Genomic DNA, 16159 nt, shown 5'->3' with positions numbered 1-16159 from the left:
AAAAGTCTAATGATAACCAAGAATCAATTGTTGTAAAAGCCCATCTGGTTCACTAATGTCCCTTAGGGAAGGAAATCTGTAGTCCTTAACTAGTCTGGTGTACATGTGATTCCAGATCCACAGCAATGATTGATTCTTAGATGCTCTCTAAGCCTAGGGCAGTTAGGGATGGACAATAAATTCTGGCCTAGCTGCGATGCCCACAAATAATAATTATAGTTATATTAGTTAATGGATGAGTATGGGTTTTAAGTTTTGACATTTGTTGAGTAAATATACACATGAAGTATATTTACTTGTATTGTGTGACAATGTCAGGTGTTTGCTAATAAAATTAGGGCATATTGCCAGAGAGACTACTGATTCATTTCTGATCTCAGATTTCCTACACACATTTCCGTATCATGCCATACTTGACTGATGAGCGTTTGATGCAACAGTGTGAAGAGAACTTTATTCTGTATCTAATGTGTGCTGTTTCTGAGTGCTTAGGGCAACATAAAAGCAAGCAGCATCCTGTGTCTAATCTTCATTATATCTGCTTGGGGCTAGAGCTACGTATTAATTCTGGAAGCTAAAATTGGAAAATTGTTCTATAATCCAGCACTGATATACCATTAAACACAAGAGTACATCAATATTTTAAATTGGTTGTTAATTTACAGTAGGCCAGGCTGCAGTTTATGGGGAATGATAATGTTGAGTACCTTCCTCAATTAAGTTCCATGGAGCAAAGAAGGTGTCATGCAGGAGCATGCTGGGATACTTCAAGGCCTTCTGGTATTTTTCATTATAACGTTTCATGTTTGGCTGGATCGTGACATGCCCAAAGCGCATTGCGGCTGTAGTGAAGATATTAGAGAGTCTGGGATCAACAGACTCATTGTAGCTTTGGTATTGAGGGAGATATTTCTCTGTTGCATCCTTACCAATTACGAGGGGAACATAGTCCCTGTAATTTATAATCTGTCAGAGAGAAGTCAGAAAGTAATTATTAACCATTTGTAAGTGATGCTCAAATAACTTTTGTCATTGGAATAGTCGCTATGGATCCATTCTCTTTAATTTCCCTCCCACAATTTTTCTTATTTTCTTTCTCATTATAATTCCACATTCCCATGCTCCCAAATGGGAGGCACACTCCTGGGAACATGGATTGGATACATGGTCACATCATTACAACTCTAATTCTTTGACCTGTACTACAGCTGGGAGTACGGAATCATGGAATTGCACAGAATTTCTCACTGCCCCTCCCAATTTTGGACTTTCCTCCAGCTAAACATTGGTAAGACCAAAGCAACCTTCTTCAAATGCACCACAAACTCTGTAGGTTTGCCACCAATTCGATTACCCTCCTGAGCTACAGTCTCAGGCTGAACTAGACTCAGCAACATCAGTGTCCTATCATACTCAAAATTACTCTCTCAGTTCTCCAGGTGCACGGCTGGTGCCCTTCATAAATATACATCCAACGCTGTAAAGTGCAGCCTTAATCTCTCAGGATCCACCAAGGGTGAGTGCAGATATGGGGGACTGCCTCACTTTCTGTCTAAGCTATGAGAAAGTTGATGGGAAAGTCCAACCAAAACTCAACAACTGAATTACGAGAGAGATCAACAAGACAAGAGGCAGAAGGAATAATTTTCACTTTAATAAATTGATAGAGCAGAACACATTGCCTGCCTCTTAGAGAACCAACTTTTCATGCCCATTGATTTCTAAAGCGTGAGATATCTGCTCCACCAATCCACTGCCCTAAACATGAAGGTAAAAATTATCCCTTTCCCCACACATACAGACAGATAAATAGAAAGAAATAGAAATATATGAAGAGAGAGAAAGAGAAAAGAGAGAATGAAAAGTGCACTAAAACAGAGACAGAAATACATATATAGAGTGATTATGCATTCACGGAGTCTCATACACACAAACATGCAGACAATACATCAACATAATAAATGCTAGATGAAAAAATATCAAGGTATATCTATTTTGCCTTCCACCACGTTGGTAGTAATGATGCAGTGATAATGGAGTTGTTGACTAATCAGAGTAATTCATCTCCATCAATTAGTCTAAAACAAACCCAGACATGATGTGGAGAAAACCCCAGTGGTTAAGAGATTTGGGAACCATAAGTCCAAAAATATCTCTTTGATTGGAAGACTGTTCCATTTCCTCTCTACCTGTTGAAATGCTCCAATGATTTTCCTCGCCTCCTGGTAGATTGTTTCTCCACTCCAGTGTGGGTTCAGCTTCTTCAGCTCTCTCGCTAAGCGATTGTGTTCCCGTAGAAATAGCGTGTGAAAAGAGAGCAGTCCCAGGTTTTCATTTGCACGGTCATCACCTGTGTGAACACAATTAATACACTATTTACAAAAGGAGAAAAACATGTATAGAATAATATGAGTTGGTAAGATTTATCTTACCCACTAAAAATCCAGATTGGTGAATAAGTGAAGTGCTACGATGGGGAGGTGGTGGTGTAGTGGTAATGTTATTGGAGTAGTAAACCAAAGGCCCAGGCTAATGCTCTGGGGATATGGTTCAAATTCAAGTAATAAAATCTGGAAAATTAACCTAGTCTCAGTAATGGTGACTGTGAAACTATCAATTGTTGTAAAAGCCATCTGGGTCGCTAATAAATCTGTTATCCTTAACTGGCCTGGCCTACATGTGACTCCAGACACACAGCAATGTGGTTGATTCTTAACTGCCCTCTGAAATGAAAACCACTCAGTTGAAGGGTAATTAGTGATGGGCAACAAATGCTGCCCCCACATCCCATGCGAGAAGAAAAGAAAATGCAGCTGTTAGACTGGGTGGTGGAGTGTGTTAGTACAAATCCTCATACTTTGGAAACCTGTATTACAACGTAGCCCTGACTGACAGGGAGGCTTTTTCCTTGAAGCAATAACTGTAAGTGGATACTATGTGAATCACATCAACCCATGTCTCACAAGGATTTGTGTTGCAGCCGCAACTATTCAGCTTATTTATTAACTACTTAGATGATGGGTTAGAAAGACATATATCTGAATTTGCTGACAACAGCAGGATAGCATCTTTGCAAAGCTGTATAGATTGAATATAGCCTTACAGAGAGATATTGTAGATTAAGTGAATGGCAAAACTCTGGCAAATGGATTTCAATGTAAGCAAATGTGAGAACACCTACTTAGGATCTAAATAGGATGGAACAGAATACTTTCTAAACGGTGAAAAGTTAGAAAGAGTGGAGGTCCAAAGACACTTGAGGGTCCATATACGTGAATCAATAAAATATCATGAACAGGTACAGAACATAATTTTAAAACCCTAACGGGATTGCTGGGTTTTATATCTAGAGGACTGAAATACAAGATGGTAGAAGTTTTGCTTCAGCTATATGAAGATTTGGATAGATCAGACATGGGGTGATTCTGGGCACCACACCTTAGGAAGAATATTTTACCCTTGAAGGAGTGCAGCATAGATTTATCAGAACTATACCTGAACTCTGAGGGTTAAATTGTGAGGAGAGATTACACAATTAATGTTGTATTCCCCATAATTTAGAAGATTAAGGGGTAATTAGATTGATATTTTCAACACATAAAGGCAAACAGAGCGAAACTATTTTTGCTGCTTGATGTTGTGATATTGCTTTAATATAGGTAGTGCAGTGTTTTGATTAGCATACACTGAATATGTATATAATTAAATTATATTATCCCCACAGCAAGTGATGCAAGGTAACATGTGACACAGCAGTTGGAGCAATATTGATCTTCTGATAGCATGTGTATGTAGAGCTCTCCAGTAACCCTGTAGATATATGACATTCATCAATAAATTACCCAAGCATTTATTACCATTCATCAATGCATGGTTGGTAAGTTTGTGTTAGAGGGCAGTCACACAACAGTTAGAGAGTCTAAGACTGGGGGACATAGTCTAAAAATTAGAGCCAGATCTTTCAGGAGTGAAATTAGGAAATAATTCCACACACAATGGGCAGTACGGGTTTGAAACTCTCTTCTCCAAATGGCAACTGATATTAGATGAATTATTAATTTTAAAACTGAGATTGATAGGTTTTTATTAACTGAGTATTAAGGGATATGGGGCAGACCTCATTGAATGGTAGAACAAGCTCGAGGGTTAACTAGCCTATTCCTATTAATGGCCCAAATCACCCGGTCTCCAGATTGTCAGAGACCAGATGAATGGCTGGAGATGTGCATCGGTACCCTGTGGAAGTGCTGACCTGCTGACCTCCATGGGAATTGCTCAAATTCAACTTCTGATGGTCAATTTCCCTTGCTCCCGGGACCCTTCCATGAATGTCTCATACTCTGAGCTGCAGTCTGAGACTTTATGCAATTCTGGTTTACTTACGTAGGAACGTAGGACTTAGGAGCAGGAGTAGGCCATTTGGCCCTATGAGCCTGCTCCGCCATTCAATAAGATCATGGCTGATCTGGTTGTGATCTCAGCTCCACCTTCCTGTCTGCACCCCATAACCCTTGACTCCTTTATCAAAAATCTATCTAACTCAGCCTTGAATAAATTTAAAGACCCAGGCCCTAATACTTTCTAGGAAAAGAATTCCATGGACTAAAACCCTTCACTTGACCTGTCTATGTCCCTTTTCAGACTTTCTCTTGACAACTAACTTTCCTTCCTATTTTGGTGTCATCGGCAAATTTAGCTACCATACATTCGGTCCCTTCATCCAAGTCATTGATATACATTTTAAAATGTTGAGGACCCAGCACTGGTCCCTCTGGCACTCCACTAGTTACAGCTTGCCAATCCAAAAAAGACACACTAATTCCTACTCTCTGCTTTCTGATAGCTAACCAAACTTTTATCCATGCTAATATGTTACCCCCTACACCATGTGCTTTTATCTTGTGTAGTAACCCTTGATGTGGCACCTTATCAAGTGCCTTTTGGAAATCTAAGTACACCACATCTACCATTATCCACCTTGAATGTTACTTTGTCAAAATCTTGAATAGATTAGTTAAACATGATTTCCCTTTCACAAAGCCATGTTGGCTCTGCCTGATCACATTGTGATTTTCTAAGGATTCTGCTATAACCTCCTTAATAATGGATTCCAGCACTTTCCCTATGACAGATGTTAGGCTAACTGGCCCATAGTTTCCTGCTTTCTGCCTCCCTCCTTTATTAAATAAAGGTGTTACATTAGATATTTGCCAATCCACTGGAACCATTCCAGAATCTAAGGAACTTTGAAAGATTGTAACAAATGCACCTACTATCTGTGCTGGCTCTTTGTTTTAAGACCTTAGAATACAGGCCATCCAGTCCTGGGGACTTGTAGGTCTATAGGCTGAATAGTTTTTGTAGCTTCTAGTTCCCTGGTGATTATGATTGTTTTAAGTTCATCCCTCCCTATCACCTCTTGATTATCAAGTATCTTTGGGAAGTTTTCTAAGTCTTCTACCATAAAGTCAGATGCAAAATACCTCTTCATCGCCTCCAGCTTTTCTTTGTTTTCCATTATCAGTTCTCCTCCAACACTAGCTTTAGTTACCTGAATAGTTACCCATGAAATATTAGACAAAAGAATCCTAGTCTATCTCTTGGGTAGCAGCAGAACTGACACCCCCCCCGACCCATCACTCACACTGAACCCCCAACTAACCCCCCGACCCTCCCGGCTACCCCCGAACTGCCAGTATCCCCTGATCACTCACCTACCACCTCACCCACCTACCACCCTACCCACCCTATCACTTCATTACCCACTCACCCATTCAGCCATTTACTAACATTCAAACTGGGCCTTTAAATTTACCAGATGGCAGCTAGTGCTGTAAAAAGGGTGCATGTTCTGTCTTCCTGCCCCCCCACCAACTCTACTCCACTGCAATGGAGCTCACTGAGGGTTGCTGCGCTCTGAATTTCTGGTAAAGCCAGGCTCGAAGACCCGGTAAGAAATGCTGAGCAGTGTCGAGCTTGGGGAAAGGTCAAGCGGAGCAGGAATCTGATTCTGGTCACTGCTTCTTGGAAGATCTGGGCCATTATGTTCTTATTTCCTGAGCAAATCTGTGATCTCAATCAGAGAGACTATATAGATGCTTAGTGGGAAATGGTAATATATGCACTGGTGCTGAAGAGCTGCTCGTCTGACCTTGAGGTTAAGGCACCTTACAGGGTCAGCAGCAAGGAAGCTTTACTCAATACCTGAATGAGCAGGAACATAGAAGCATTGGCCGGGATTTTCTGGCACCATCGTGGTGGGACCCATTGTGGGAGATTCGGTAGTCCAGCCAAAAGTCCAAAAATCCCGCCCATTGGAATTGGAATGGACCTTTAACTCTTTGAACCTGTTCCACCATTCAGTGAAATCATTGCTGATCTGTGACCAATAGTTCTTTTGTGGTTCTGAAGAGGTTTTTGCCACAAAATTCAGCAAGTTTTCCTTCACTTTACTCCATTGACTCACCTTTGCTCCATATCCCTCAATACCTTTGGCCAAAAAATCTATCAATCTCAATTTTAAAACTAAGACTTGAGCTAGCATCATTTGCCATTTTCGAAAGAAAATTTTATACTTCTAACATCATTCATGTGAAAAACGGTTTCCTAAATCTATCCCTGAGAAGTCTGGCTCCAAATTTTTGTATCCCTTAGTCCTAGACTCCCCAAATAGAAATAGCAGAAATAGTTCTCCCAAGTTAACCTATCTGTTCCCCTCTTCTTTTTTCACATTTTTGCAATTCACATTTCAAGCAGAGGTGCTGCTACATGAACCTACATTAAGACTATAGCCATTTAGGTCAGGAAGGTTGAGATTATCAAATTTGATTCTTAGCTCTGAACACTCGGTATCACATGACATGGTTCATTCACTGAGAAAGCAGGGGTTCATTGCACAGTTCACAGTTTGGGTTGGTTTTACCTTGGCTCAGATGCACTGTGCTATTAGGTGCTTATCATACCATGTCACCAACCAATGATTTCTTACCAGCTAACATACAGGGAACGCTTATGCCAGAGCAAGAGGAGCTGTTGTGGGTCACAGCACAAGGGCTCTTCTGCCTGTAGCTTCTGAAAGGCAGGTATTTCAGGTTGTTATCCGAAAAGGTTGGATTGACCATCAACAGACCCTGGTCACTGGTGAAATCTCTGAGTTTCTTTGCCTGGTATTCTGTGTTGCCGTAAATACTGCTGGCGTCAATGTAGGATGTCTGCACATTGATCTGCTCGCATGTATTCATGCCCGAAAACACTGAGTGGCACACAAGAGCTGATCTGATGAATGGTATGCACTGATGGCCATCTGTAATCCGTGGGTCGTCATAAGGTACCTGTGGATGAAAGGCGAGGGTAGTGATGGAAGCAGGTATTCATAGGCCCACAGAGAAAGATGAGGTTGTGCAGTAGATGGGCCTTGAAAACCAATAATTCTTTTGTGGTTCTGAAGAGGTATTTGCCACAAAATTCATCAAGTTTTCTTTTTCTTTACTTGACAGAAGCATGTGCAAAAGGATTGTGGTTCCATCTGTCTTACAAAGGCAGATCTGGTCTAGGGAAGTAGCCAAAGTGCAGTGTTCCCACATCCTTGGGAAGTAATTACAGTGCAGCGCACTCCCCTTTTTTGTACACTTAAATGTTTGACATTTAACATTAAATAGGGAAGTACTATTTATTAACATTGTGCCACAATGCAAGGGATATTTTGTATGGTAGAGGTCTTCCAAAGCACTGGCATGTGTCAGTCACAGATTCCACCTGTGAACACCTGGATCAGTTTGGGATCCTTCTCGTTTCTAGATGCTGATGTTGTTATAAATACTGAGTTCATGGTTTACGGTAGAAAATGTGGTAAATGCAACTAGAGCAGCTTGAAGGCTATTATGCTTCTAAGATTGGACCATGTTGATTTAAGCAGTTAACAACTAGAATGATAAGATCATAAAACAGCAGCTGGGCTTATTTAGCTGGAGAATGGGAAACAAGGTGTCTACACTGCTTGCAAAGAATTGCAGCCCAAATAGTTGTTTTGTTTAGGAATTAGAGCTATGATTAGTTTAAAAGCATTCAGTGAGCCCTGGAGGGCTACATCGTTATGGAGATGGGTGGAGCTTAAGATTCTAGGGTTTCAATTTATCTGTATGTTTGCTGGGGAAGTGAGTGTTCTGCAGCAGGGGAAAAAGCCTTACTGATAGCAGGCTCCAGGCAGCAGAAGAATTGCTGTTAGCTGGCTGTCTAGTAGGGGCTCAGGAGGAGTCCCAGGAGCCATTTAATAGCTCTGTGTACATGAGGCCCTGGGGAGCTGAGAAGGTGATCAAAGGTCATTGGCTCTGTGCTGGAAAAGGTTAGGCTCAGAACAAGCCCCAGGAGCCATTTATAGCTTGGTGTAGCTGGGAAGATTGGAGTTTCATGAAATCCATGGACAGCGCTAGCCCAGTGAAACCAGCCAGCCAGTAAAGAGCTGAAATTGTGCCAGTACTGGCAAAAGTGCAGACTTGGAAATCCAGGGAAACGGAACCCTGGGAGATGAGATTGAAACCTGGGAGGTGTGCAGTCATTGGGCAGTCCAAATCGGGGTGGTATTTGAGGGAATTCAGAGGCTAGAACTTCAAAAGTGAAAAGTTTGTACTCATGAGGGTGACAGAGCTTTAAACGAGATTGATTAACTCAGTGTTCACTGACACCTGGGTGGGTTGCTGAGAAATCTGTGGGATCTGTCTTGGTTGCATTTGCTATTTAATGTGTAGTGTAGGTATTTGACCACAGTTTGCCTGTTAATTCATATGTATCTCGTGTTAATTCTTAAGATAGATATTGTAAATTGTTTTATCTTTTTGACCTTGTACAGTAAAATTTTTTTTTGTTTGTTCAAAACCCATGGAAACTTGCCACTTTATTCTTTTAGCAAGTGTCTTGAATCTCAAATTTGTCAACTTTAAACAAAGTGTTGTTGGTCCCTAACTAGCTCTTACAAAAACTTGGGGGTCTGGATCATAACAATGTGAAGCAGTCTCCCATTACATATTTAACTACTTTCTGAAGTCTGTGGAATACACTTGCCCAGAGAAGCAGATAATATGTTATAATTTAAAGGAGTGTTGGAGATGTTAGATAGATTGGCAAATAAGGGTTATTGATTTTAGTGAGCAAAAAGGTGGTCCATATTGTCTTTCCAAGTTCTGTACTTCTAAATTACAGCTCTAGCTGAATTAACAGTACAGTCTGAAGATTATTAATAAAAAGTCTTATTAAAGTCTTAAATAAGGAATAACTTTGCCTTACATGAGCAATGTTCCTGAGAATATACTTTCTATTAAATTTCCTTTCATTCCTTCAGCCACCGCCATCAAAAACCACCAATGCAAATCAATCCAACTGTTGGTTTTGATGCAAAAGATGGAGCCACCACACAGTAGATCAGACTGGTGGTGTTGAGGTCCTACCCTGGGTTTCTATTGCAGCTTCATCCCAAAATCTACAAACAGTTTGTAACCTGCAACTTAAATTGGAGCAATTCTTGCTCAGAGCCTCAGAGCTAGTACTAAAATAAATGCAGTGCATTTCTTGGCTGTAGGGTTCCTCTCGATTTAAATAGGACATTTAAAAGTGTTTAGGAAAAATCATGAATTGGCAAATGCTATTCAAAATTGACCAAAATCTGTTCAGTGGTACTACCTATGATTTATGAAAACCAGTGTGAGCACTGAACTAAAATAATTATAATTAATATCCTGAATTAAATGTACAATTTGAATTGGTGAGTAGCTGTGGAATATGATTCAGGCTGCACTTGAGGTGACTGCAACTTGCTTTGTTGCATGTGCTCACATCTGCCAATGTAGCAGAAAAGCAGTCCCACTCTTGCAGTGTTATATGCGGAGGGATTACTGGTCTCGTTAGTGAAATCCAGACACATAATCGTTAGCTACAGTTAACCTTCTAATTTCTTCAACACAGAGATATGCTTAAGGAGGAAGAGAGGAAAAGGGAAGGAAGAGACTAGCATGGAAAGCTGGGTTTAGGGCTAGAGTTGATCTCTAAGCAAGAAATTCTCAGAACATCAGGACCTTTTTGGTTGCTGCTATTGTTTTATGGAGTACAAACAAATGGTTTCATTTTAACAAGATCAAGGCACTGCACGGACAATCTTTTATCTAGCTTTGAGCTGAATGGAAACCCTACTGATACTACATAAATGCACATCCAGTTCAAGCATAATTGTCTGCTGTCTTTAAATAGAGAATCAATTTCTCACCTTAATTGGGAAACAAGGGTTTCTTTGCACACAAGACTTTTCACAGTTGATGCCATTGCTGAAGGTCTCAGTGTTGTGAGATGGACGAATTAAACTCACATCATGAGTAATCCACTGCCCCCACTGCACAAACATCTGATTCCATTTGGAATCTGGAACGATATCTTTAATGGATGTTTTCAGGATTTTGTTGGAAATCTCTCGGGCCTGAAAAAGGATGATAAATAATAATTAGCTTTGAATATTTAGGACATGTAAGACATCATGACAATGTTAGAAATGCAGGTCCCTTTAAGAGTAAACCAGGACAAGCTTCAGAGTGAATTGAGAGCAGGTGATTCTCATTGATGCCTGTACTTTAGAGCTGGGTTTTTCCCCAGTACAGAGGGGGTTTGCTTCTGTACAGGAAGAGGATCTAGAAGGGAAGAGTGGAAACTGGTATTTGTGCTGAACTATAGTTTAACAATAAAACAGCTGTGATTCACAGAATGCCTTCTGCTGCCAAATTTGGTAAATGCATATCCACCTTTTGAACACATCAGGCAGATTTGCAAGAGGCAGTCAACAGACTAAAGAGGAAGATGGAGGAGTCTGTCCATGTTTTGACTGATGTCGTGGCTCCGACGTGCGAGTGCCTCGAGGTCACCATGGAAAGGGTGGCGGTGACCTTGGTCCAGCAGGTTCTGACGTATATGCGCTTGGATGAGCACTCCATCTCTATAGGGATCTGGTGGGATCCCTCCAGGCGCTCCTTCTCAAGGAGTCAGAGAGGGGCCCTCGGGCACCCAGGGGGAGGATGAGCTTCTGCCAGACACCCCAGGGGCCTCCGTATAGGACACTCCAATGGTGTCCAGCCACTCCAAACCCCCTCTGCCTGTGATCCCATCAACTCCACTTGGTTAGGCTGAGGAGGGTGCACCTGGCCCTGAGCAGGAGACCCTGATCAGGCTGGGGTCCTCAAGGCCTCGGGCCTCCAGAGGACATCTGCCAAGGTCATCTCAGAAAACAGGGTGTAGCAGTCAGCAGGCTGCCTCCACCTCTGCTGTGGATGCCAGGGCTGCACCCAGGCGTAACAGTAGGCTTAGAAAAGCTACAAAATTTTGGCATCACTTCTGGGTCACGGGTGTTCAAGCACTGTATATATCATGCATATTTGTAAATACATATGATGTTAATGAGAATAGTTTGGTCATTTGGTGGCGCCGTGCATATGCATTTAGGTGTCCTCTTATTGCGAGGGTGAGCCATGCTCCCACTCAGTGATCACCTCCCTTTGTGAGCCTCACATTCATGTGATGTCTACCTGACTCATGATAGTCACTCTACCCTTGCGTTATGTCAGGGAGATGTCCCAAACTCTTTAATGGAAATGTTTGCAAAATGCACTAGTGACCTTTACTCCTTACAAGACAACATGGAGGCTGGCCTGCTCAATAGCCTTAGAGGGTTAGGTGCAATTGTATCTCTTCATTGGTAGTGCCAAAGCACAAGACCTGCAGCCATGATGGTCTCTCCAACCATGTGTGCACCTCATTGTTCAGGCATCTAGCAATGGACAATAAATGAAGCTTTGCCAACATCAAGCTGAAAAAATTTGTCTCAAGGAAGTTTGATACTTAAAGCAAACTTTTACTGGAATAAACTGATGAACCAATCTGGGCAATTGGTGGTAGCCAGCCTCCACACTGTGCACATTCACTGCAGGCCCCTAAAAACAAATCCACTCTGGAAAAGAATTGCACAATGGCGCATCATAACTTGCAGATGAATGGTACAAGGTTGAATGCTACAACCTGTAGCTTTTCAACCAGTTCCACAATCTCACTTGTCTATGCCAATCCCTCAACCAGCCTTACAGATTTTACTTTGCATTCCATACTTACCAATTCCTCAGTAAAACACACATTTGAGATGAAATGCAGAATTGAAAATCTTTTCTCACACACACCTTCCAAGGCCACAGGTCATTGTAAATTAACTCAAGCGTGTAATGGAAAACAATGTTTTTTATTCATTCATGGGATGTGGGCGTCACTGGCTGGGCCAGCATTTATTGCCCATCCATAATTGCCCTTGAGAAGGTGGTGCTGAGCTGCCTTCTTGAACCGCTGCAGTCCATGTGGTGTAGGTACACCCACAGTGCTGTTAGGGAGGGAGTTCCAAGTTCCAGGACTTTGACCCAGCAACAGCGAAGGAACGGCGATATATTTCCAAGTCCGGTTGGTGAGTGGCTTGGAGGGGAACTTGGAATTTGCTGATTCCCTGGTCAGTATGAAGATTGTATACAAAGCCATAAAGGCTTGCTAGAGCATTCCCAAAATGAATCCCATTGTCCTACTCTCCACATAGTCCAGTATCTTTCATTTCTTCAAATATTTATCTAATATTCTCTTAAAATAGACAATGGTCTCAGCCTCAATCAGTCCCTTCTGTGCTCCAGCACTCTTCTATGTAAAGAATTGCTCCTAACTGCTCTCCTCTTTCTCAATGACAGTTAAATTGATAATCTTATTGTACATTCCCCAACAGAAGAAATAACCTTTCCCTATTGTAATTGTGGGTGAACTTCTTCAAAGACCAACCTCTCAAGATTACTTTCATTTGCTGTTTCAGGACGTCACCTTGAAGACACAGCCCAATGTATCAAAGGCCTCTCTCACCACATGTTGGCAAAGACATGCCCAAGTAGTTCTGGGTCAAAATCCTGGAACTCCCTCCCTAACAGCACTGTGGGTGTACCTATACCACATGGACTGCAGCGGTTCAAGAAGGCAGCTCAGCACCGCCTTCTCAAAGGCAACGAGAGATGGGCAATAAATGCTGGCCCAGCCAGCGACGCCCACATCCCATGAATGAATAAAAAAAATTCATCTACTTGGCAAACAGTGGGGAGAGGGGAGGAATCTGCACAATCTGTCGCAACCACACTTAGGGCGGTATTTAATACAGACAGCGGAGGTCTTGCCCGCTGGCTGGAGAACAGCAAGAGCCCTTTGTCACCTCCTTTCAGGAAGGCCTGCCAAATTAAATGTCAACAGGCAGGCCTTCCCAGAATCGAGGCCCTCGGGGTGGGAATTCCACCCACTCTGAGCTGCCAGCCAATTAGAGGCCAGCAACTGCCCATTGCAAGCAGCAGGAGCAGTGGCACCTGCCAGCAATGCACCCACCAGAGGCCCAGGATCGTCAAGGGATCCCAGGACATAGGCGAAGAATGCAGAATGGGGGTCACGGGGTGGAGGTCACAGGGAGGGGGGAAGGGGGATGGCAGCAAGGTCAAGGGAGTGATTCTCAGTGACCACCCCTCCTTCCCAGTGATGGGCCCCTCGATCAGGCACTAAGTGCCTTTGAACAAGGGATTCTACCTGGGAATCCGCAAGCAAACCCAACAGGCTTTGCTTTTTGGGCTCCCTCATGGTGAGTCCTCCACTCGCCCCTGGTTGAATATCAGCGGTGGCAGGATGAGGGTCTTAAGCGGGTATTAATTGCCCACTTAAGAGTCTCAATTGGTGGCGGGGCAGGAAGGCCATCCAAGAGCCTTCCTGCCCAGACCTAATCACAATTGAGGTGGGAGGGTGGCGGGGTCCTCACCTGCCACCCTCCCACCTGCCACCCTCCCACCTGTATAAATGCTCCCCCGCCTCTAAACTCCCCAAGAAAGGGCATCAAATTCCACCCTTCGACTCCACTCTCTGATGAATCCTCTGGGAATCTTGTTGTCCTTTAGCTGCCAGATGACAAGACGAATTCCATACGGAATGTCGTTCTGCCAATTGAGACTGCTGCAAATTATCATGGTTTCAACTGGCAGGTGGTAGAGAAAATTTTAAACTAAACTAAATCACGACAAACAAAGCACTGAAATTATGCAACAAAAGGAAAACGAAAAAGCAAAACATATTTTTATACAAAAGTACAAAGCAGAGGGCACAGTTTTTAAGACCATGAATGAAGTAATTGCACTGTTCTTGAATTTCCTTAGGCTGAATTAAACGCACAATTTTGAATTTATGACCGTCATTGTACAGTTTTGTATTTGATCTAGATCCTACTGAACAGGAATAGCTTTGTGCATGAGCTATGTTCATTTTAAATGGGCTGTGATACAGCATTCAAACCTTCACATTGACAAGAATTTTATTACACGTTGCTGTAAAAACTGTCAAATGAAAAGTGATCAGAAGTGACTTCTCCTGTCTGTGTGCCAGCTGCACTGTTCTATGTATCTGTTTATACAGGGTGCATAACAATAGTGTCTCAATACAGAGAGTACGGTGGGAAACTCACAGGCTGAAAACATGCTCACCATTACCAGAGATTCTTATACCTATAATGAGATCTGTACATTCCAGGACTGAGAGCCGGTTGTTCTCCCAGCACTGTTCAGTTTGAAAATACCAGGCAGCAGATTGAGTGGCCGGTTTCTTTAACATTGCACCAACGTCAAAAAAAAGAACTTCAATTCCTTCTGTTTTTCCTCAACCCAATAGTATATACAGGTTTTAAAATCCAAACTTGCTGTTATCTGATCACTACTTCTGGACTGATCCCATCACCTTCTCTGATTTCCACCCTTCCTGGTAGCCAGCACAATGGGCCTTTGCAAATATTTCAGAATGAAAAAAGGTTGGTACATGAATAAATAATCCTTCTTTGTTAATGTTACAGTGATTGGATTCTCTTTGATTGATCTGAGCAGCAGTGATAATTACCAGTGGCAGGGGAAATCCAGAATATAGCTTCCCTTCTATCCAGCCCTTTGGAAGTGAAAATCCATCCTCGTATTGAGCTGGGAGCCAGCGGGCAAGAGCCTTATTAGTTACCCCGAGATGAGGGGCCCTCCTGGGAATGAAGAGAAGAAAAGCATCAACTTTGACTCCAATTTCTGAGCCTGCAATGATCATAAATATAAAATTAAGGTTAATAAGATTCTTTCTCTCGTTGGGACTGGTTTGATTTCAGGAAGCAGAGACGACTTCACTGTTGTGCTTTTCCTCTCCCTGTACTTGTTTAATAGAAGTGAAAATAAAAGGACAAGAGGCAGCCAGTGAAAATTCATCTTGTGCATTTACCCTTCGGCAAGAAAAAAAACCAAAGCAGGGCTGAATTTATTATGTCTTTACTCCAAATGCCTGGCATTCAGATTCCTCTGGTTGTTGCAGGAATCTCATCATAAATGTGTTTGGGAAGATCTCATCTGCTCTGTGTTCGTTTAGAAAATGTTTGCAATTTCACTACAACTAGCAAACCGAGGAAATCTTTATCATTATCAGTATGGTATCACACTGTGACGTTTTCACTTTAGTGGACAGATATTTTAATTCATAGATTTTTGCCTCAGGTCAGCCAAGTATTTTGCATTCTTTGCTTTGTAGATAACAATAGGTGAACGATGTTTAATGTAGAGTTTGTAGCTGTCTCGGCATTTCCACCACTTTGTCTCACTGAAGATCAAGTTAATTCCATCTCTGAGCTAGCTACAGGAGGATTGCCTGTCAAGTGGCAAGTAGGGTCACTCTCACAGCCTCTCAGGTCAATTGTCACAAGCAACATTGGCCTTTTGTTCAATTCTATCCAACAGACTGAAGATCCCAACAGGGCTACCATCCAATTCTGGAGACCACAGCAGTTTCCCTGAACTCCATGAATCTTGATGTTAAATGTAGATCATGAATCATTTGGGAAATGTACAATGGCGGGTTGCCCACAATGGCCAAGTTTTCTTTTCTGAGTTATCAGGGATCAGGGTTTCATCACCAATATTTTTAGATTTAGATAGCTGGGCTTAGCTGGCATATTAATCTTCATGTGATAATTGGAGAATCTGGGTGGAGATTTCAGGGGTTGGGGACCAAAATATGGGACAGAATGAGGAGCCACCGAGTTTCAGGCCTGTATATAATGCAAATT

The 16159-nt window shown here is 42.2% G+C and overlaps 1 protein-coding gene across 1 annotated transcript in view; it reads right to left on the bottom strand.

The window, feature by feature from the left end:
* Positions 1–16159, bottom strand: part of LOC144684587 (myeloperoxidase-like) — a 71388-nt gene that overhangs the window by 17034 nt on the left and 38195 nt on the right. Inside the window, exons 6-10 of the mRNA XM_078548555.1 lie at positions 14962–15091; positions 10253–10459; positions 6989–7331; positions 2190–2350; positions 708–966 (exon numbers count right to left, since the gene is read on the bottom strand). Of these exons, the coding sequence (XP_078404681.1) occupies positions 708–966; positions 2190–2350; positions 6989–7331; positions 10253–10459; positions 14962–15091 (1100 nt within the window). The remainder of the gene's footprint in view (positions 1–707; positions 967–2189; positions 2351–6988; positions 7332–10252; positions 10460–14961; positions 15092–16159) is intronic.

This window comes from Cetorhinus maximus, chromosome 9 (genome assembly GCF_964194155.1).
Source record: "Cetorhinus maximus chromosome 9, sCetMax3.hap1.1, whole genome shotgun sequence".
Taxonomy (NCBI): domain Eukaryota; kingdom Metazoa; phylum Chordata; class Chondrichthyes; order Lamniformes; family Cetorhinidae; genus Cetorhinus; species Cetorhinus maximus.
This window is presented reverse-complemented; position numbering and strand designations above follow the sequence as displayed.